Raw genomic sequence first — 23,470 nt, 5'->3', positions numbered from 1 at the left:
CCATTGTGAAACATAAAGGATATGACTAGACCTTTTTGTGCCAACAGAGCCAAGCTTCAAAACATGCACACATAAAAACGTGTGGTGCAAACAATCTGATAATGTTTCTCTCTACAGGGACCAGCATGCAGGGCTTAATAAACACAGCAGTCATCAGCACACCATCATCAGCACAGGGTTGTAGAGCTCTGAAGTATGTAAATGTACAAACACATGTCCTCTCCTTCCCACTCTTCACATCTTCTTCGCTTGTATTCCCCTCTGCCTTTGAAAAATGTGCTTGCTGAGGGCCTAATTTTAAAGGCACTGCTTTATTTAAAGGACCCGCTTTAATATTTAATGTGATTAAGTGTGTAGGATAACCTACTCAGTACTAACATGTACAGCCGCACACTTGCTCTTACCAAGCAGGGAGAGCTGAATAGGCAATGGATCTCTCTTTCTTTGCTCACTGCTAACAGGAGCTGAGCTTTTTAGGACTGAACAAATGTAGAAAACATCAAACAGGTTTTGGTATCACACGCAGCAACATATTCTTGACACATTCATCCAAGCTAACTCGTTATGAGGGTTCAGCAGTGGGTCATAACCAGCATTTAAGAACATTTCTCCAACACCGACAACCTATCAACATTTTGTTGCTGTTATCTCTGCCAACAAGATCATGTTTTTGCCATGTGTTTCTCAGCTACAATACCAAAACAATATTCTGGCCAGATTTGATCAAAGAATAAGGATGAAGCGTTTGCCAAGAAAAAAGACGATCATATTTGGAGCTTATTCAGATCAACACCACCAAAGAGAATTTAAAAACCTTACATAGAAAAAAAAATGTGTACATCAAAGTCGAGCGAAGAATTCACCTCAGGGAGATTTCTTAATCTCTCTGAATGTCATCGATGTCACCAGAGAAAAATAAGATTATGTTGAGTGATCTGTAAACTGATGCTCTGTGTTACAAATATTTTTATTCACACACATTTGCGCCTTTTGTTCCAAAACATTTAGGACATAGTAAACAGGTTTACCATATGAGCTTAATATGATTGGAGTAGACTCAAAAACCATTCCAGCCCGTGTAGGGCACATTCATTACCACACGCACATACTCTATCACTGTGATTAGCGTCAAGTACACACACACACACACACACACACACACACACACACACCCACCCACCCACCCACCCACACACACACACACACACACACACACACACACACACACACACACACACACACACACACACACACACACACACACACACACACACACACACACACACACACACACACACACACACACACACACACACACACACACACACACACACACACACACACACACACACACACACACACACACACACACACACACACACACACACACACACACACACACACACACACACACAGCCCTGAGAAACGAGTGCCAGCAAAATATTAGAAGCAATGTACTTCAGTGTCATACAGCATATAGAGCTGTTTCAGAGGAATGTGAAGAAGAAATCTGAATCCGGCTCGGGTTTTTATCAAATCTGATGCCTTCATCAGCTCATCATCTGTAATAAGCTGATGTAATAGAGAGGAGCCGAGATAACGCACAACTGGGATATTTCCTGCAGTGTGGGGAAAGGTTCCTGGACTTGCTAAAAAAAATAACTGAAGGAAAATGCAAATTGTTCAATTGTTTGTGTTTGCTCATTTCATTGCAACTAAAATTCTTAATTCTAAAAGACACATTTTTCTTATTATTTAAATGTATTGTATTTTTTCTTCCTTTATTTAATTAATGTGAACTTGCTCATAGATGCTGTTTATATTTCCTGTTTTCTTGTTTTTTGGAGCTGCTGTAACAACCATTGGAGAATCAATAAAATGTGTCCTTATTCAACATAGCTGACTTTACAGTTTGGGCCAGATGGACTTTGATTAACCCTTGACTGTTACCGTTACTACTTTAATTGCTTTGCACCAATCATATACTGTACCTTCAAATGGAATTGCATAATGGCATATGGTAAGTAAGTTAAGAAAGACAAATATGGCAAAGAAAAGAAAAGAGAAAAGAACATTTGTACGCACAGTGGAAACAGGACTAGCTGCTCCTGATGAGACGGTTTTCTGCTCTCAACTTTGTCTATCTTTGAATAATATTTACGTAATGTTGAACTGAGATCTAATAACAACAATATAGTGCCACTCTTAAGATTTTAAGCCATCGTTTTTTGGAATAAACATCCGACCCGCAGCCTGTGTTAAATAGTCAAAAGTAAGGTTCAAGGTTCAAGGTTCTTTATTGTCAATTCCAAAATATGTCAGACATACAGTGAAATCGAAATTGCGTTTCCCCCCTCCCCACGGTGCAATGTAGATAAAAAAGGTACGGTAAATAAAATAAAGCAATGTAAAAAAGATCAATTATATTTACATTAATAAACCTAAATGTGCAAAAAGTACAAAGTTAAATAAAATGGAGTATAAAACAAGATTAAACATAAACAGATACTGTCACAAATGTGCAGAAAGAAATTAGAATAAATGAGTTGACACTAACTCTACTTTTATCTGTAGACAACTGTTCAAATGTTTTAAGGAGAATGGTTGTGTTGAAATATGGTGCCTCATTATTGGGAGTAACTGCAAGCTGCTGAGAATAAACGCTAAGTTTGTAAAGTGAAGCACACCTCTAGTAGAGTAATTCATTTTCACAGCTTCAACCTTTTGACAAAACAAGCAAGATTTCCCACTTTGCCCCTGGAGCCATAATCATTACGTGTGCCAAAAAAAACCCAAACAGCTTTGTTTCCATCTATATGCTGTCACAGAAGAGAGAAACAGACTGTTGAAAGTTGCTGCTGCATTCAGGATAAGCCCCGTCAACTAGCACAACTTTGTAAGACAATTTGACACTATAGAAGGCAAATTATGCTTGCAGTGGGTAAACAGTTGCACACTTTTCAAGCTGATATTTGTGAGTCATTCAGTGTAAATAACAAGAAGAGACTTTGAACAATTCTCTTTTCACATCCATTCTGCTGCTTTATATTCCGCCTCAGCCCACACACTGAACACAACACAGTTTAGAGTGTGAGATCTGTCTTTATTTTCATATCGCAACTCGGAATCAGTTTTATTCAGAATTTTTTTTTTACATAATAGTGATAAAAGCAACAATGACAAAAACAAAAAAAGTGTAATCAGTATAAAGTATAAAGACTATTTAGGAATTCTGGTACAAAGACATTGGAGATGTAAACATGAAATCTCTGTTGGCAAAAGCAAAAAAAAAAAAAAAAAACACTCAAGAGAATTCATAAAGCAGTTAAAGCCTTTCTGTTTAATGTTTTTGACTTGGGATCAATATTGTTGTGTTATTCATTCTATTATGTGCAGAATTCATCCCACTGTGACATTCAATGAATTTCTTGAGCAATGTTGTAGCGAATATTATCGTTTTTATGTTTCAGTTTGTGAACGGTCGCTGCTTTAATCTGCCCTCGCCAGTGAAAAAACAAACAAGAGCTGAAAATGTTTTCAGTCTGAAAGCAGGCGTATCAGTTGAATGTTTTAGATTACAAAATAATAAAGATCAGTCAGGCAAAGCTATCAAGAAGTCTTTCTGTGACTTCTCCACTTCATTCACAAAACAGAAAATATATAAAGTTTCTGTTCCTAGCCCTTAACACGACCAGAATCAAATGTACCCGGATCACATCGCCGTGTTCTGAATAACAGTGAATCTGTAACCGTATTGTAGTGGGTGATGTCACAGCCACAGGAAACATGAAGTTGGTATAAACGCTAAACCAAGGGAGCATGTTTCACCATCTATTATGAAATGTATTCCTCTTTCCTTTCTCCTTGTTGATTGGTCAATATCAAGGAAGATGTAAAAAAAACAGTGTGGAAAAATAAGGGTAATAAAAATCTGGAAAGCTGGGACTTCTGTGAAGTTGTTACTGTGTTGTTTGCTGGTATCTTGTAACGAGAGAAGGAATGTTTCTTGTGACGAATTTTGTGGCGAATGTTTGCACTGCTAGCAGTACCAAAGTGTTGTCCCTCCTTGCAGGTAAACATTCTGCGCTGAATGTGGTTCTCTAATGCTCTGGTCAGTGTGCCAATCTTACCTGACACACAACCTACCTAAACTTTCCAAATTACTGCCAAACTGTGCTGCTCCCATTGGCTGCCCTCCGCTCACTGTGCTGCTTTACATCCAGGCAGTAGAGCAAAGAGAGAAGAGCTCATGAACTGGGAATTGCAAAGTTTTTAAGTTTTAATCAGGGACCCTAATCTAGAGATCTGTGACCACGGCCATGCCTTCGACTAAAACAATACTCGAAGCCGTTTAAAGTCGCATACTAGCTTTTTAAGGCCACTTTCAGAAAAAGTAGGAAAACCAGTTTATGACAAAAAAAAGACCATCACTCATGTCTACTAGCTACTTTCAAGAAGTGTTTTCCAGAACCTTCAATCACATCTCAAAATGGAAAAAGCTTGTAAATGATGCAGGAGGGAAGACCGTTTGTCAAACTATTATTAACTGAGAACAAGAATTACTTTCATACTATTGCAGTACCTGAGCAGGATGACAGTAAGTTGTTTAAATTAGAAAGGAGTGGTTATATGGTTGAAATGCTATTTGTTGGTGAATGTTTGTTAAAAAGTTATGATCAGTCAAATGTTTCCGAGTCCTAACCCTAACTGACTTAGCAAGCTACCGGAGACTCTGTGTCCAACCTTCAGTCTACATTTATGGATAATTGGTACAGGCCAGTTAAACCCAAGTCATGAAGACTAATTCTTGGATACATTGACCCAAAAGCATTTCACTTGGCTCCCTCAGCTGTCTCACTGAAGGGAGAGTTAAGTACCTTCAGATTTGTTGTCTTTGTAATGTAACGTAAAGTCTGCAACATTTTGAAATGCAGCAAACATACTTGGTAGTTGTAGCAAGTTTTGGACTCCTGAATGACACGTTTGAACCACCCTTGATTTATTCCCCCTTTATTTTAGAGAAGCACAACCTCCTATTATTGACTTTATAATATGCTCACATTCAGGTTTATGAGCGGCCTCATCCATTATAGGTTTTGAATTCTGTTAGGTGTAAACCCCACATGAAGGCACTAAAGTGTATACAAACAGTAGTGTAGCTAACCAGGAGTTCTTCAAATTTTGGCAATGCACACAGAGACCTTGAAACTCTGATCTGTGGACATTTGGATCACAGGGTTGGTTTTAGTGATGAACAGTCATCCCTGGAATATTACAAAATCTTTGGCCGGACAGAAAATGAAGAGACAATAACAAATATATATATATATGTATAGACAAAAGTGTTTAGTTTTTTTCACGTGAAGCACATTTGCATTTGTTTAAGTCTATATTTGGCTGTGTTGGAAAGACAACAGAGGATGTACTTTATGTCAAAGAGGCGACACTTTGTCACTTTGTCTTCATCTCCGAGCTTTAAGAGGCATCCTCAACATCTACATGCTGCCTTGCCTCTGGATTCTGAGAAAGCAGAAACGACTCCCACACAGCCAGGCACTGAAAGAAAAGAAAGAAATCATTATCATGATATAGTTTTCCATTCAAATGTTCTGTGTGCTTTGAAGAGAGTACTTGCTGGTGTTCTCGCTGGAAAGTCTATTTTCAACGGAGCACGATTACAAGCTTGTATCAACTTTGACATTAGTCTGACAAATGTGTCCGGTTACTTTCAAAATAAAACACAATATGTGATGTCTTATTACGTCCTGCAATGTAAGCCCCATTTTGTTCTTTGATATTTTTTCTGTCTGTATTTATTCTTCATAGTTTATACTGACAAGCTTAATAAAAACATGTCTAAAACCCCCCCACAATATACAAACTCAACAATCATATTTTCCATCACTTTATCAATATGAAGTCAAATCACAGTTCTCTTGAGATGTGTACAGCTGCTCATGGCTGGGCTCATGTTCAGTTAGGTGGGCCGTGCGCCGTTTGACGGAGTGCAAACCGAGTCGCTGACGATGTTATAATGGGCAGCAAGTGGTGAAAACCCTTTTCTGCTTCTGTATTCTTCTTCTGTAATATTATTTCTTTGCTGTCTGCCGTTTGTGCCATCATTTTGATTTCTTTTTAAATGTTTGAAATGAACAGAATCAAAATCATTTCTATAATCGTTCAGATTTTAACTTCAACAAACCCACTTCAGTATACCCGCCGTCACTTCACAGTCAATTTAGACTGCTTCCATTCGTCATCTCACAGGCGCACAGTGTTCACGGTTTGCATCTTTATTTGCTGGACAATGCCTTGCATGTTGAAAATCACATTTGAATAAGATAACATTTATTGACTTTATTGACTACCCAAGTGGGGACGTTTTGGGCTCTAACTTATTGGACTAATACTCTGCAAAGTCGATGAAACTGTTCTGAGTGCAACACGGTTAAACATGTGACTGCACATTGCACACAAGTTGAAAAGTTGTTGTGCTTCTTGAAGGACAAAATCACACAATTTACATCCCGACATAGCTAAAACATCACGGCTGTTATTTAAACCACAATTATTTTCAATAGTATAGTTCCACTTAATTACCATGGTCCTCAACAGCACCATCAAATAAAACTGTTCCCTCAAAGATTTCCCAAATGTCTATCCCAGCACTTCTCTTTTGATCTCTCTCTCACATCTCATCAGTGAAGGGACATTATTGCACTGACAGAGGTACTAAGAGAGTCGCATTTTGTGTGTGTGTGTGTGTGTGTGTGTGTGTGTGTGTGTGTGTGTGTGTGTGTGTGTGTGTGTGTGTGTGTCTGACTGAGCACTTGACAAAGCAAATCACACTTTCATGGCATAAAAGCAGTTATCTAGAGAGAGGGAGGGGGGCAGGAAGCCACGCAACCAGAAAGGGGAAATGACAAGCACTGACTAACAGGCACAGACACCCTCAAAAGCCAATCTGTGAACTTGGGTTCCACTCTGTCAACACACATCAATATAACACAGGCAGTTTTTCCAAGGTAATAGCAGTTTGTTCAGAGGTGGAAATAAGTCAGAGCGTCAGTCAGTTCACTCTCCATTTAACTGCCACTTTTCCTCGACAGCACCCACAGCACCTCAGCAGCACTGTGTGAAGAGCAGGCTGGACTTTTTGTCAACTAATGTCATAGGTCGATTTTCACCTTAAAGGCTGAATGTGTGACATTTTACACCGAAATACAAAAGAAATCCAGTTCATGCTCTGAAAATAACAGTGAGTCATGACTGTCTACAAAGAGTGTGACACGCGAGTCTCTCAGTCTGTAATGCCTGAGCCGTATCGACATCGTGTTAACATGGACAGGACGGCCGGCTCCTCCCCTCGCGTTTAAAAGCTGTTCAAGTGAGCGACTAGAGAAAAGAAGAATATTACTGCACTCGCTGCTTATTTGACTGTCACGTGTTTTAGATCATGGTCATTTAGTGTGAATGTACATGCAATGTGAAGCTGCGAGCTAACAAAAGAGAGCGACCATTAGCCTGCTAACAACAATGCAGATCAAGTGGTTTAGGATTATGGACCTCTTTGCTGTCGTAGTCACTTCTCACCTGTGCGCCGACGCGAGTGGCCGCACATTCAGTAGCTCCGTCCCTGTCGTACTCGTCTGATATGTTATTCGTTTGTTGTGGCTCTGTGCCAACTTCTACGTTTATAGTTTATATAGTTTTTATAGTACTATACTATATAGTTTTTATAGTACACCTTCAGTGTATAACTTTATGTATCCTATGGATACTTTTTCGTGTTTTCGTGGAAAGAGCAGCGGAAAACTTTCCTATTCAAGGGAAACGCTGCTCTCGCTCCGGTCAGCGGGACAAGCCGGCATCGTTCACCCGATACCAGAGGAGCTGAGGCGGCGGTACAGAGGCTGTAGAGCGGGGGCCCTGGTAAGGGCTAAGCTCGCGGCTAAGCGATGGAGGTACAAGCCCTCGGTTCCGGTGATAGTTATGGGGAACGTAAACTGTCTAACCAACAAGACAGACGAGCTGGCTGCTCTTGTGAGGAACAACCGGACATTTAGAGAGTGCAGTTTAATGTGCCTCACAGAAACCTGGCTGACTCAAAACACCCCAGACGCTAACGTGGATCTACCAGGCTTTACTACAGTGAGAGCGGACAGAGACACGAAACGCAGCGGCAAACGGAAAGGAGGAGGACTCGCGCTGTTTATTAACACCAGATGGTGCCACCATGGACATGTTACTGTGAAGGAGGCAACGTGCAGCAGAGACATCGAGCTGCTGGCGGTAAGTCTCCGTCCTTACTACATGCCGAGGGAATTCTCTCACGCGATCGTGCTCTGCGTCTACGTTCCTCCCCGGGCACACGCCGAAACTGCGTGTGACGTCATCCACGCGACCACCTCAAGATTACAAACGCTGCACCCGGATGCTTTCATCGCCATCTCAGGGGACTTTAACCATGTTACTTTGAACTCCACACTACCGGACTTTCACCAGTTTGTAAGCTGTCCCACCAGGAAGAACAGGACAATAGACCTCCTGTATGCAAACGTGAAGGACGCCTACACTGCCACCCCCCTACCACCTCTGGGTAAGTCCGACCACAACCTGGTCCTACTAAAGCCACAGTACAAAACTATGATCCAGAGACAACCGATAACTACTCGCACCTTCAGAAAGTGGTCTCATGAGGCAGAGGAGGCCCTCAGAGACTGTTTTGAGACCACTGACTGGAGTGCCCTACAAGAGACCCATGGTGATGACATTGAGGGGGTCACACACTGCACAACTGACTACATGAACTTCTGCATGGACGTTGTGGTTCCCACTAAAACTGTGCGCTGCTTCCCGAATAACAAGCCCTGGATCACCAGCGATGTCAAGGAGATCCTTAACAGGAAGAAAAGGGCATTCAAGGAGGGAGACCAGGCAGAGCTGAAGCGGGTGCAGGGGGAACTCAAGGTCAGACTCCGAGAGGCAAAGGAGGATTACAGAAGGAAGGTAGAACAGAAGCTTCAGCAGAATAACATGAGAGAGGTCTGGGAGGGCATGAAGACCATCACAGGCTGCAGGAAGAAAAACAACAACGCAGAAGACGGGGACCCTGAGAGAGCAAACCAGCTCAACTTGTTTTTTAACAGGTTCGACAGCCCCGTCGCTGCAGCCAGTGCCTGTCCCCCCAGCACCCCTCTACACACCCCCTCCCCCCCTCCACACACCCCCTCCCCCCCTCTCACTCCTCCCCCCCCCAGCACCCCTCCTCCCCCCCCCCAGCACCCCTCCACACACCCCCTCCCCCCCTCTCACTCCCCCCAACACCTCCACCAGAACAGATACAACCTCCAGTGACAATCCATCCCCCCTCCCCCCCACCATCACCAGAGACCAGGTGAGCAAGGAGCTGAAGAGACTCCGCCCCAGGAAGGCAGCAGGCCCAGACAAGGTGTGTCCCAGGATGCTAAAGGCCTGCTCTGCTGAGCTGGGGGAGCCACTTCAGCACATCTTCAACATGAGCCTGCGGCTCGGGAAGGCTCCTGTGCTCTGGAAGACCTCGTGCCTCACCCCTGTCCCCAAGAAGAAGAACCCCAGTGAACCAGGCGACTTCAGACCAATCGCTCTGACATCCCACGTTATGAAGACCTTCGAACGGCTGCTGCTCCAACACCTCAGACCCCAGGTCCAACACGCACAGGATCCCCTGCAGTTTGCATACCAGGCAAAGGTGGGCGTGGACGATGCCATCCTCTATCTTCTACACAGGGCTTACTCTCATCTGGACAAAGGGAGCAGCGTGATGAGAATCATGTTCTTTGATTTCTCAAGCGCTTTCGACACCATCCGTCCCCTCCTACTGAGAGACAAGCTGACCGAGATGAGGGTGGACTCGCACCTGGTGAGGTGGATCACGGACTACCTCACAGAGAGACCACAGTACGTCAGACTGAAGGACTGCACATCTGACACTGTGGTCAGCAGCACCGGAGCACCACAGGGGACCGTGCTCTCCCCCGTCCTGTTCACCCTGTACACCTCGGACTTCCAGTATAACTCTGAGCTCTGCCACATGCAGAAATACTCGGACGACACTGCGATAGTTGCTTGTGTCAGGGATGGACAGGAGGAGGAGTACAGGAGCCTGATCGAGGACTTTGTGACGTGGTGCAGTGCCAACCATCTGCAGCTAAACACCTCCAAGACCAAGGAGATGGTGGTGGACTTCCGAAGGAAGAAACCACATCTTGAACCTGTTTCCATCGGCGGGGTCGACGTGGAGGTGGTCAGGACCTACGGGTACCTGGGGCTGCAGCTGGATGACAAGCTGGACTGGTCGCCTAACATGGACACTACCTGCAGGAAGGGACAGAGCCGTCTGTACTTCCTGAGAAGGCTGGGGTCCTTCAACATCTGCAAAAAGCTGCTGCAGATGTTCTACCAGTCTGTGGTGTCCAGCGTCCTCTTCTACGCAGTGGTGTGCTGGGGAGGAAGCTGCAAGAAGAGGGACGCAGCACGCCTGGACAGACTGGTGAGGAGGGCCGGCTCTGTGGTGGGTACAAAGCTGGACTCTCTGGTGTCAGTGGTAGAGAGGAGGTCTCTGGACAAAATGCTCTCCATCATGGACAACACACACCACCCTCTGCACAGCACCTTCACCGGGCAGAGGAGCATGTTCAGTGACAGACTGCTGTCACAGTCGTGCTCCACGGACAGACTCAAGAACTCTTTCGTCCCCCTGGCAATAAGACTGTATAACACTTCACTGTCACGGCAGGGAAGAAGCACACGGTGATCCCTGGAATCTTTTTTCACTTTTTTCTCACTCCTCATCTGCACTGCTGACCTCAGAGTCAGCCTCCAGTTGGACACTTTAATGCATATTGATAGTCACTTTACTGAGCACTGGTCACTTTAACGATAATCACCCTAATCATGTCTGGTTTCATCCTACTGTTGTGTTATGCTACATCTGTAAGGGTTGACATGATCACCCTAATTAGGTCAAGTTTCACTCTATTGTCTCCAACACTGAATGCTAATCTGCCCCCCAATAGTTGGGTACTTAACGATAATTACCCTAACCACTCCTGGTTTCACCATATTGTCTAGGACACTTAATGCAAATCACTGCTCCTTTAAGTGGGTGAGCCAATTTACATTCCTGCATTGACTGTTTAACGACTGTTTAACGACTGTACTCACACCTCTGGCACTACCTCCAACACCTCTGTACATGCACATGTAACTAGTTTCTAAAGGTCAGCACTTTGTTTCTAAGGCTCTTTAACTGTTTACAGGTCTCTTTTAACCAACACATGTTTTTCTCTCCTCACAGGTTATGTACATTATGCTATATTAGTTTTAAGTCTAACTGCTAATGCTAACTGCACAGGTTTAACATATAATTATGTTTATTCTTAGTCACATAGGGGCTGCTAAATCTGTTTGGGGGATTTTGTATACAGAGGGGAGTGGGGACAGCGGGTGTGTATTGTAACTAATGTCTTGTGTCCTGCCTGTCTGTATACTGCTACTGAATGCCTTGAATTTCCCTCGGGATCAATAAAGTATCTATCTGTCTATCTATCTATCTATCTATCTATCTATCTATCTATCTATCTAGTTCATAAATAATAGCAATAATATTGTTGTTTTATATTAACTTAAAAGTCAGTAATACGGTAGCACCTGCTCGTGCTGTTGATATGATGGATCTGGAGAGAAGAAGCTCTTTGGGCGGCTGTGGCTCAGTGGTAGTGTCAGTCATCTTGCAACTGGAAGGTCAGGGGTTTTGATCCCCAGCTCTTGTAGCCACACGTCCGAAGTGTCCTCGGGCAAGACACTGAACCCCAACTTGTTCCCACTGCTTTGTCAGCAGTGTATAAATGAGTAAAACTGATGGACGTCTAAATGCTTATACATAGTCTGACTCCGGATAAGAAACATTACTAACCTACCTGAAATTTAGAAGAAACTGACACTGATTACGAAAATCTGGATTTTATTCCCCCAGAACTGACTTCTTCACAAACTCGTTTTTCCACACTGCTCAAAGGATTAGGAGCATACAAGTTGGGAGTCCAACTCGAATATTCTCTAAAAGGCTTTCAACATCGCCATCTGTTCAAACCAACTCCCTCCGTGAATCATCCAAGGAGTATACTCCTTTAGGACCAAGATCGATGTCAGTGAAAATATAGTAAACATATTGCATCAGAAGGGGAGATCATTACATCCCATTATTTGCTTTTGATGCTGAATCACAAGAACAACCTAGTTTTCATCATCAACAACACTGGGCTTATAATGGTCCGACCACACTAAGCTTTACTTTCACTGTTGATTCAGACAATTTTGGATTTTAATGAACAGTGCAATGTCTTCAAGGCTTTTAGTATTTTTTCTTTGAACAAAAGTAATGTGATAACAGTGAGTACAAAATGTTGTATTTGCAGCATCATTTAAAGTACTTGTGTGCCTTTGGCTCCAAAGCAGATGTAAGATATAAACGTGTTTAAATCAAAGCAGATTTTCCAGTGGAACATGAAATCCGTAAAAAAAGGAGCCTGGATTTCACAGGCTGTCGACTCAGCACAGCCTTCTTTAAAGAAGCTTTAGAGACGAGGAAATTGTAGCCCATTAATCTGACATCAAGAAAAAGGGCTGTTGGAAAAGAAGAAAGGATTCATTCATCTAAAGTATAAACACAGGAAGAATTATGTTCTGAAGCTTCTAACGGGGTGGAGTCTGGATATTGTTCTTTCCTCTGGATAACAAAGTTCTTTATTCTGACACAGTCAATAAATTATTTGTTACCTTCCTTCTGATCATGTATTCTTGCCTCAAATATTCCATTACTTAGTCAGTGTATAAAAAGAGTTGAACATTTTGAGAAACTTTGCCTTGAACCCTTTTGTTTCTTTTGTGAAAAACATTTAGATATATGTGACGCTCATTCTGCACTAAGGGGTAAACAAATGAAATAAGGTCACCTTTATCGTCGTATAAATAACCCAACTTGCTAATAGCTTTTGTTCATGTAGCTTGTTTAGCTAAATTGCTGAAAATTCACTACAAATATCAAACATGTTTGACCCGAGGGCCCGAGTTGTTGAGTTGTTGAAAACAGCGGGATGTCAATCTTCTCACAGCAGGCGAAGGTGAGGCGTTTTTCAGATAAATTTACGTGAATATGGCTCTAAAAAAGATGCTGAAAAATGTCTGTGATCAAACATAAGGAAGGGTGTAATATGTGTTCTCAAGAGGAGCTGACAGGCATGGCTCCAGAGAAACCGCACCTCAAGCAAGCTAAGTATCCAAAAGCTTCCTGTATGTGTGGTTGAATTTATTTATTTTAGAATTTTTGAAGATAATAAACCGTCTGCATATTAAGTCTCACCTTGTCACAGTCAGACTCTTCACCAAAGGACTTTTAAGGGATACAACAGTTTTATGTTTTCTTGCTTCGGGTGCTCCAGATTGTTTTTAAATCAGATATGAGAGTGTTTGTAATAAGCAAGTTAATGTGTAACATTTCTACACTGAAGTCTAACTGAGCACCAAGTGAATCTGTACAGTACAATACCAAACTATTTTTACACCAATTATTATAGAAAGACAAAAAGGAAGCACAATGGGATTAGTGACTGGACTTTTCTGTTACAGGTCATATATTATCCTTCTCTTCATCAAAAAGTCTCAGAGCTCCCTGAACATGTCTGTAAAGTTTAGTGCTAAAGATCCACTCTGATCCTGTATTTGAAGATGCCTATAATCCCCTCTGTCTCTGCTCTGTTCAGAACAGGCCGTTTCTGTGTCTGTCGCTTTAAATGTAAACGAGCTGTGATAGTCACACTCCTCTAGAAGTGCCTGTGTGGCTTCGGCTTTCTTGCACAATGCCAAATTGTTTACAATGAGAAGGCAGACTCAGAGGGCAGAACATCTAGCTGTGGGAGTGTCACTGACTGCGGGACTGCAGATGTAAACTTGCTCTAAGCTAACTCTGGTGCAAACTATCAAATGGCAACATTTATGTTAAATATTGTACATGGTCCATTTACAAATAATAATAATAATAATAATAATAAGTTAGACCAGGGGAAGAGGTTACTGCCCTTTGTGATGTAATGAAGGGAACATTTTAGAATGGCTTGTTTGAGCACACATTTTTTGAAAAGTGGAGCAGGCAAAAGATGGAGAGGATGGACTTCTGATCCCATCCTATTCTTCTTTCTGCATCTTGTCCCATCTCCCCCATCCCATTTTCAAGCCCAGCACAGTTTAGCAGATGGCTGTTCCGTCATGAGCCCGGGTCTGCTGAAGATTTCTGCCTGTTAAAAGGAAGTTTTTTTCTTGCCACGCCATGACGGATTAAGCTGGGCTCTTGTAATATAGCCATCAGTAAGGTCCTTTACCTGCTTTTTGTAAACATAACAATGGGCATGGTCGTGTTACCTGCTCTTTCATTAATGTTAACAGACAAACAGTAAGGTCCTTTACCTGCTTTTGTAAAGTGTCTTGAGATAACGCCTGTTATGAATTGACGCTATATAAATAAAGATTGATTGATTGATTGATTGATTGACTTTTGGGGGGGGATAGTAGACAGACTAGGAACACATGTTAGTGTAAGAAAAACATGGTTAAGTGTATTTTGCATGGTATGTGCCTTTTAAAGAAAAAACTTAATAGTTAAGGTGATTTGGAAAAACTCTGGTCATGTTTTCGCTCTCGCTTCTTCTTGTGATGTTTCTTTAGATATCATTTCTTTTGAGGTCTGTGTGTTTTTTATAATCCATCAGACAGTTTAATGATTACATCAGAACTATATCTGAAAGAATTAAAACAACTGGAGAGGTCTTTGAAGGCAGTGTAAGGTATGACCAATAGTTCAGTTTAAGCTTTTATAGTGAATGGCCTTGATGCATTATAACAATAAGAAAAGAAACATGGGTCAAGAAAAAAAAAACATGGATTTATACATTAAAAACACTAGTATATAGTCATTCAGCTACAGTACATACTGTACACATAAACTCAGACATGCAACTCAAACAAGGGCTAAAGCTCTAATTAGGCCTTATTACATGGTTTATTAAGGGAAGCAGATGCCTGATTAGCTAACAGCTATTCTCCTGGCTTCACTGGTGCTGAACAGGTAAACAAAGAGAATCAGGAAAGAACAAACACAGATGGCTGGATAACTTAATTCAACCTCTAATAACACACACAAACTAGATACCACTGAAACTTGGGTGGCAGAACACATCTGAAACCAAAAACAGATGGTTTACCTTCTCTGCAGATTCAGGCACCTTTACCAACAGGCCCTACTATATTCAGAACCCTCACCAAGCTGCTACTAATTTAAGTTACAGCTAAGTGACTACATCTCAAGTCAAAAGTATTTCTTCCTCCTCTGCTGGGCCCAGTGGAGGGTGGGATGAAATGCAAACATTCATGAGCCAGTTAAGGTTCCAATATCCACCCTGATCCCTTTACATCAACTCCTGTCTTTTTTTGCTTTTGCTCTTAATGCAGTAAATCATACACAACAGAGAAAAACAACCACAAATCAAGATAAGCTCTCTACAATTGCATTTGTTCACTTGAAAAGTAATTCTACAATTATGGGTGAAAAGTTTTAATTCTGTATATCTGGTTAATCACTGGGTGAAATGGTTTTATAGATTAATAGAGAAAATTAAAAATGAAACGCTTTTAAAAGGTAAAGATTTTAACCCCTGAATAATGTGGTTCCTGTAATCTGTAGGGACCAGTGTTAGGACTACAGTGTTACTACGTAATGGGTTACTTTAAAGCCTGCTTTGCTATTGGTGGTAACTAGTAAAGACTGAGTTACTTTCCAGATCCAATTACGCCGTTATAATTGTGATATAATAATAATAATAGCCTTGACTTTTCCATCTCAGAAATACCAACATTATTTTTGTGTTATCAAGGAAATTAACTCTGGAGAAACAATACAGCTATATCAGATAAATATCTGAACTTAATTTGGCTCCCAGGTTCAAGTTAACCACACTTGAGTTGTTGCTGTAACGGGGGGGATTGCCCATCTCACAAGCCCACATTTCTGAGACACTTGTCAAAACATATACGGCCTCAGCTGTTTGCACCTTCAGTTCAAAATAGCAGCATTTCCCTTCAACAGTTTGTCAAATCCCATAAAGACAGAAAAAAACTAATCTGAAATATTTATTGACCTTAAAAGAAGCAACATCCATTTATTTATATCGATGCCATTCTCCAGCAGAGTCCCTGTTGCTAGGAGGTAACCATGGCAATGCTGACAGGACTCTTCGTTTGCCATCCACAGTGAAGGCAGAACTCTCCGCTCATCTCCTACATGTGTCAGAAGGATGATCACAGTGTCATTAATAACCACTGGATTCTGAGAGAACATCTTTTTTGGAGGCTAAGACTTCTCTCCCCCCACAAAAAAAAAGTTTATTGAGCATGACTTCTGTATCACTAATGATGAAATATGTGGTAAATCTATGCTTATTTCAACCTTCTCAATCCAGCCCCTGGTTGTAGGTTTTGTTTGGCTTTTTTTTTTTTTTTAGATTTATTTTTGAGCTTTTTGTGTCTATATTGTCTATATTGTAGAGATGGGACAGTGGATAGAGATGGAAAACAGGGAGAAAGACTGGTGATTGACATGCATGAAAGGAGCCTGGGTCCCCCACCTTAAGGACTACAGCCATAGTTTCTAACCACTGCGCCACCAGTCCCCAGGTTTTGTCTGACTTTTGTCTTACTTTGATGCATATTCAAAAAGCATAATGTCCCTTTAGTTCTTCTGTTTTGTTGTGCTGGTTTCAGTTTTGAACCTTTGATTTCATGTCCTCTGTTGAGCAACATGAATAAAATGGTTGGCAATGGGTTAGGGTCAAGGTTCGGGTTAGATTCTTGATCTTTTTTTAAATTGAAATTTTTAGACAGAAGGGGATGATGTGTTTCTGGATATACTAATGTTTAGTCATTTAGGTTGAATAATACTAATGCTAACAATGATCTGTCACTTCTCTCTGTCCTGTTACTAAAAGACAATATGCAGAATGTGCAGGAGGAACAATTGTGATCATAACTGCATGTCTGCATGCTAAAACAATTGAAAGTGGCTTCCTTGAGTTACTCCCACACAATTCTTGCTCTCAGCATAGCAGGATTTACATTATACCGTGTAACGTGTATATTGATTAAACAGCAGCGCCGGGTTGTTATTACTGACATTACAGAATTGAAAATGTCACAGAGGGAGTAGGAGGTTCGTCACAGAGATACATGAAATGAGGGTAATCATTTCTTCAACATGTAACGTCCAACTAAATGAGTCTCCCTCTTCCTGAAGTGTTGTAGTGGCTATCCAGTGATAACCATACCACTGCAGTCACCAAGGTCTGTTAGAATATGATCTACATGTCTGAAGATAAAACACACAAAGGCAGCACATGACATCAGATCATATGTGCCTCTGTTTTCAACACAAACCCACACAGTGACAGGGAGGAGAAATCTGGAATCTTCTTTTTATTGTCTCCCAGCACTGATGGGTTTCAAATCCTCAGAATAGAGGCTATAGTTCAACCTTTATGCAAATATCCTTATTCACTTTCTAGCCAAGAGAGCTACTGTATAAGACGATGGATGCGACTGTCAGGTTTGTGTGCGAGTATGAAGATGGACTCAGGAGCTGATAAACTAGCATAAAGAATGGAATCGGAGTAAAACAGCTAGACTGAAAGGTGTTTCTCACAGTCAAGGTGAAGTTTTCAAAAATGACCTATGAAGTATTTTTGACGTCCTCTCTTTGTACCTATCGGCTCTGAGTTGACCTCTGACCTGCTGAGCCTTCTTCTCTCCTTCTTCCTTGACCCTGTTAAGGTTTTGTGCTCCGTATACAAAGATCATAACCACTTGCTGGTTCATGTGGAGGATAGAGTTCACTTTTGGATTTTGTTGTGAGTGAGTTGATTTTCTGTACATTGTAGTCCTGAGGCCTTTTTGAAGTTTTTAGTAAAACTGTTGATACTGGAGCAGTGAGGTAAGTAAAGTGCCCACGTACTGGTACAATGTAAGACTGAGTAGTAGCTAGAGGTCGAGAGGTGGATACAAGATTTACAAAACCTCATAAATTATCAAAGTTTTAACTATTTATTTAAGTTTGACTAACCACTGGTTGGGAGGATTTCTGTCTTGTAAAATTCCACTTTTGGTAACTAATCATTGCTCCTTATAATCCCCGAATAATAACTAAGCGCACATGTAATTTCATTTCATGAGTGGATGTTGTTCGATCGTTCAATGGACAGAATGTCTGATCTCTACTGATGTAACGATTCCCTCAACCTTTAATACGATTCCTGATACGTTTATCTCACTTATCTATTTTACAAATTTAGACTGAGACAAATTATGAAAAAAAGATTCCTTTATTTTCTTTTCATGAAAACACTAATGCCTGTAATCTCTTTGGCTCTAATGTATGTTTGGTCGAGCAACACCTGCTTTTTTGAAACCAACCACCTCTGCTCTACAGCTGCTGGCGCTCAACATATTACTGCAGAGTCCCAAATTAACTTTTTGACTCCCCGGCCAAGTTGGCAGGTATTCAACTTGGGGGGTGTTCATTTCGGACCCTGTTACTGCAATTTTAAGAGTATCCATGAAAACTTTGACACCTTTGAATCGATCTTTAACTGCCTCACCATTAAATTTGTAAAGCCCTACTGTTCACCGGCTATAATTATTTAAAAACAGCTAATAGCAAATTTAGTGGGCAGAAAGAAGCTTTAAACTGGAAAGATGTTTCATGAGCACAGCTAGTTAGCTGTGAAATTGGTCCTTTCATGAGAGAATTTTTCAAAGTGGAGAACAGCTCTCTGTTTCATTGATGTTTAGTAAAAATTCAAAATGAAAACTGTTCCACATATATGGCTGCCCCTCTCCAGGCCTTGTGACATCAAGTAGGTGTGCCAGTTCATAAATAGGAGCTATAATAATTTGGTGGTGCCCTGGTGCAGTGGTTCTCAAAGTGTGGGTCAGGAGCGTTTCGAGGTCACAAGATTATTGTGAAATTAAACCCCCCAAAAAGTTCAATTTAAAATAAAACCATAGTCCTTAAGTGAAATGTGTGACATATTATGAAAAATTCATTTTAACAGTGTTTTTGAACATATATTTGGGTAGCCTGAGTGACTATCAACCCACAAAAGTTGAAATAAATCCATCCAGTCCTTAGTTTGTGGTCTGCATAAGTCTTACAACAAAGAGAAAATAGCTCAGTTTCAAATTTTTTCAACTTGTGACATCACAAGAAAAAAAAAAAAAAAGAAACACCCTACATTAACTCCACCCCCAGCCCAGATCAACAATTTTGCGCAGATTTACCATTTTTATTCTCACTACAGAGGAGTGATGTCTAATCACAAATCTCCGGGTTCTCATGGCATTTATCGTATCTTAAAGAGTTAATTGTACCGTACTATCCGACAAGAACATTACGTTCCCAGAATGCAGGCCTGCTCGTGGTGCCTATAGTCTCTAAATGTACTATGGGAGGTAGAGCCTTTAGTTATCAGGCACCGCTCCTTTGGAATCGTCTACCAGTCGGGGTCCGGGAGGCAGACACACTAGGTACTTTTAAGAATAGACTTAAAACTTTTCTTTTTGATAAATCTTATAGTTAGGGCTGGCTTAGGACCAGCTCATAGTTATGCTGCTATAGGCCTAGACTACCGGGGGAACTGGCACCAGGATCTCTTATCTCTCTCTCCCTCTCTCTCTCTCCCAGCTTTCTTATCTTATAGTAATAAGATATGTCTATAGTGACAAGCAGTAGCTTGTCACTATCTTTGTATTCTAACCTCTCCTTTTGAGCTCTCTTAGGTTCCTTGAGCTCTCTTAGGTTCCTTGGGACTGTTGGTGAGGATGGCCTGACCAAACAACACCCCGGACGCTAACGTGGATCTACCGGGCTTTACTACAGTGAGAGCGGACAGAGACACAAAACGCAGCGGCAAACGGAAAGGAGGAGGACTCGCGCTGTTTATTAACAACAGATGGTGCCACCATGGACATATTACGGTGACGGAGACAACGTGCAGCAAAGACATCGAGCTGCTGGCGGTGGGTCTCCGTCCTTACTACATGCCGAGGGAATTTTCTCACGCGATCATGGTCTGTGTTTACATTCCACCCCGTGCACACGCCGAAACTGCGTGTGACGTCATCCACGCGACCACCTCAAGATTACAAACGCTGCACCCGGATGCTTTCATCGCCATCTCAGGGGACTTTAACCATGTTACATTGAACTCCACACTACCGGACTTTCACCAGTTTGTAAGCTGTCCCACCAGGAAGAACAGGACAATAGACCTCCTGTATGCAAACGTGAAGGACGCCTACACTGCCACCCCCCTACCACCTCTGGGTAAGTCCGACCACAACCTGGTCCTACTAAAGCCACAGTACAAAACTATGATCCAGAGACAACCGATAACTACTCGCACCTTCAGAAAGTGGTCTCCTGAAGCAGAGGAGGCGCTCAGAGACTGTTTTGAGACCACTGACTGGAGTGCCCTGCAAGAGACCCATGGTGATGACATTGAGGGGGTCACACACTGCACAACTGACTACATGAACTTCTGTATGGACATTGTGGTTCCCACTGCTTCCCGAATAACAAGCCCTGGATCACCAGCGATGTCAAGGAGATCCTTAACAGGAAGAAAAGGGCATTCAAGGAGGGAGACCAGGCAGAGCTGAAGCGTGTGCAGGGGGAACTCAAGGTCAGACTCCGAGAGGCAAAGGAGGAGTACAGAAGGAAAGTAGAACAGAAGCTGCAGCAGAACAACATGAGGGAGGTCTGGGAGGGCATGAAGACCATCACAGGCTGCAAAAAGAAAAATAACAACGCAGAAGACGGGGACCCTGAGAGAGCAAACCAGCTCAACTTGTTTTTTAACAGGTTCGACAGCCCCGTCGCTGCAGCCAGTGCCTGTCCCCCCAGCACCCCTCTTTGCATACCAGGCAAAGGTGGGCGTGGACGATGCCATCCTCTATCTTCTACACAGGGCTTACTCTCATCTGGACAAAGGGAGCAGCGTGATGAGAATCATGTTCTTTAATTTCTCAAGCGCTTTCGACACCATCCATCGCCTCCTACTGAGAGACAAGCTGACCGAGATGAGGGTGGACTCGCACCTGGTGAGGTGGATCACTGACTACCTCACAGAGAGACCACAGTACGTCAGACTGAAGGACTGCACATCTGACACTGTGGTCAGCAGCACCGGAGCACCACAGGGGACCGTGCTCTCCCCTGTCCTGTTCACCCTGTACACCTCTGACTTCCAGTATAACTCTGAGCTCTGCCACATGCAGAAATACTCGGACGACACTGCGATAGTTGCTTGTGTCAGGGATGGACAGGAGGAGGAGTACAGGAGCCTGATCGAGGACTTTGTGACGTGGTGCAGTGACAACCATCTGCAGCTAAACACCTCCAAGACCAAGGAGATGGTGGTGGACTTCCGAAGGAACAAACCACATCTAGAACCTGTTTCCATCGGCGGGGTCGACGTGGAGGTGGTCAGGACCTACGGGTACCTGGGGCTGCAGCTGGATGACAAGCTGGACTGGTCGCCTAACATGGACACTACCTGCAGGAAGGGACAGAGTCGTCTGTACTTCCTGAGAAGGCTGGGGTCGTTCAACATCTGCAAAAAGCTGCTGCAGATGTTCTACCAGTCTGTGGTGTCCAGCGTCCTCTTCTACGCAGTGGTGTGCTGGGGAGGAAGCTGCAAGAAGAGGGACGCAGCACGCCTGGACAGACTGGTGAGGAGGGACTCACTGGTGACAGTGGTAGAGAGGAGGTCTCTGGACAAAATGCTCTCCATCATGGACAACACACACCACCCTCTGCACAGCACCTTCACCGGGCAGAGGAGCATGTTCAGCGACAGACTGCTGTCACAGTCGTGCTCCACGGACAGGCTCAAGAACTCTTTTGTCCCCCTGGCCATCAGATTGTACAACACTTCACTGTCACGGCAGGGAAGAAGCACACGGTGAACCCTGGACTCTTTTTTTCACTTTTTCTCACTCCTCATCTGCACTGCTGACCTCAGAGTCAGCCCCCAGTTGGACACTGTAATGCATATTGATAGTCACCTTACTGAGCACTGGTCACTTTAAAGATAATCACCCTAATCATGTCTGGTTTCATCCTACTGTTGTGTTTAGCTACATCTGTAATGGTTGACATGATCACCCTAATTAGGTCAAGTTTCACTCTATTGTCTTCAACACTTAATGCTAATCTGCTCCTCAATAGTTGGGTACTTAATGATAATCACCCAAATCACTCCTGGTTTCACCATATTGTCTTGGACACTTAATGCTAATCACTGCTCCTTTATGTTGCTGAGCCAATTTACATCCCTGCATTGACTGTTTAACGACTGTACTCACACCTCTGGCATAAGCTCAAACACCTCTGTACATGCACATGTAACTAGTTCTAGAAGGCCAGCACTTTGTTTCTAAGGCTCTTTAACTGTTTACAGGTCTCTTTTAACCAACACGTTTTTCTCTCCTCACAGGTTATGTACATTATGCTATATAAGTTTTAAGTCTAATTGCTAATACTAACTGCACAGGTTTAACATATAATTATGTTTACTATTAGTCACATAGCCTGTTATGAATTGACGCTATATAAATAAAGATTGATTGATTGATATAAAAGAGACACACACCAAACGGAGCATTCTGAGAGAGCTGGTTTATACAGTGTCCTCTGGGCTCGAAGCATTGAAGCACAGATGCTTCATTTAATCAACAGGGTACAGTGTCAAAGGATGGAAATGGGGGATATTATGTCCTCTTTAAGGCTGCGGTATTCTTCAGTGTAGTTCTAATGTAAGTGTCTGGATAGGCCTATCAGTGCATGCAGCGGGGATAAATATTAAATGCTTTGACCACTTCCAGGGACAGTGGCAGTCCCCAGTCTTGCATCGCTTTTTTCGGGGCCATGTGCTGAAGAGTTTGGGAACCCTTTCCTTTGTTGAAAGTTATGCATTGTTGAAGTACTGGTTTGTCTATGTAACCAGGGCGACCATGTTGATAATAATAGACTGTTTGCTTTATGTTGTGCTTAACCACTGTCTTTGTGACTCTTTGTTATTTTATAATTCCTGTCACTCCATGAAAAATGCTGGGAAGATTTTATTGCTAAGTGTTAGGTAAGCAACAGAAATGTTTGTGTGTCAAAACGAGACAACTGAGGAGACAGCACCTGGACCTGGGTGAGGAATGTGACCCCACAACCAGTTCATTTTAGTCCTCATTACTCCAGCACAGTGGCGATGCAGATATTCCGCAAAGGAGACAAGCCAAAATAACACAGATCTATCCGTGCTTTTGTCACTTTGAA

At 42.5% G+C, this 23,470-nt stretch overlaps 1 protein-coding gene across 1 annotated transcript in view; it reads right to left on the bottom strand.

Annotated features, from left to right (window-relative positions):
• Nucleotides 1–3,082: 3,082 nt before the first annotated feature.
• The window catches only part of snx7 (sorting nexin 7), a 49,780-nt gene continuing 29,392 nt past the window's right edge, over nt 3,083–23,470 (bottom strand). Inside the window, exons 9-10 of the mRNA XM_079360796.1 lie at nt 3,517–5,556; nt 3,083–3,407 (exon numbers count right to left, since the gene is read on the bottom strand). Coding sequence (XP_079216922.1) covers nt 5,476–5,556 — 81 coding nt within the window. The 3' untranslated portion in view covers nt 3,083–3,407; nt 3,517–5,475. The remainder of the gene's footprint in view (nt 3,408–3,516; nt 5,557–23,470) is intronic.

This window comes from Symphodus melops (assembly GCF_947650265.1).
Source record: "Symphodus melops genome assembly, chromosome: 14".
NCBI classification, from domain to species: domain Eukaryota; kingdom Metazoa; phylum Chordata; class Actinopteri; order Labriformes; family Labridae; genus Symphodus; species Symphodus melops.
This window is presented reverse-complemented; position numbering and strand designations above follow the sequence as displayed.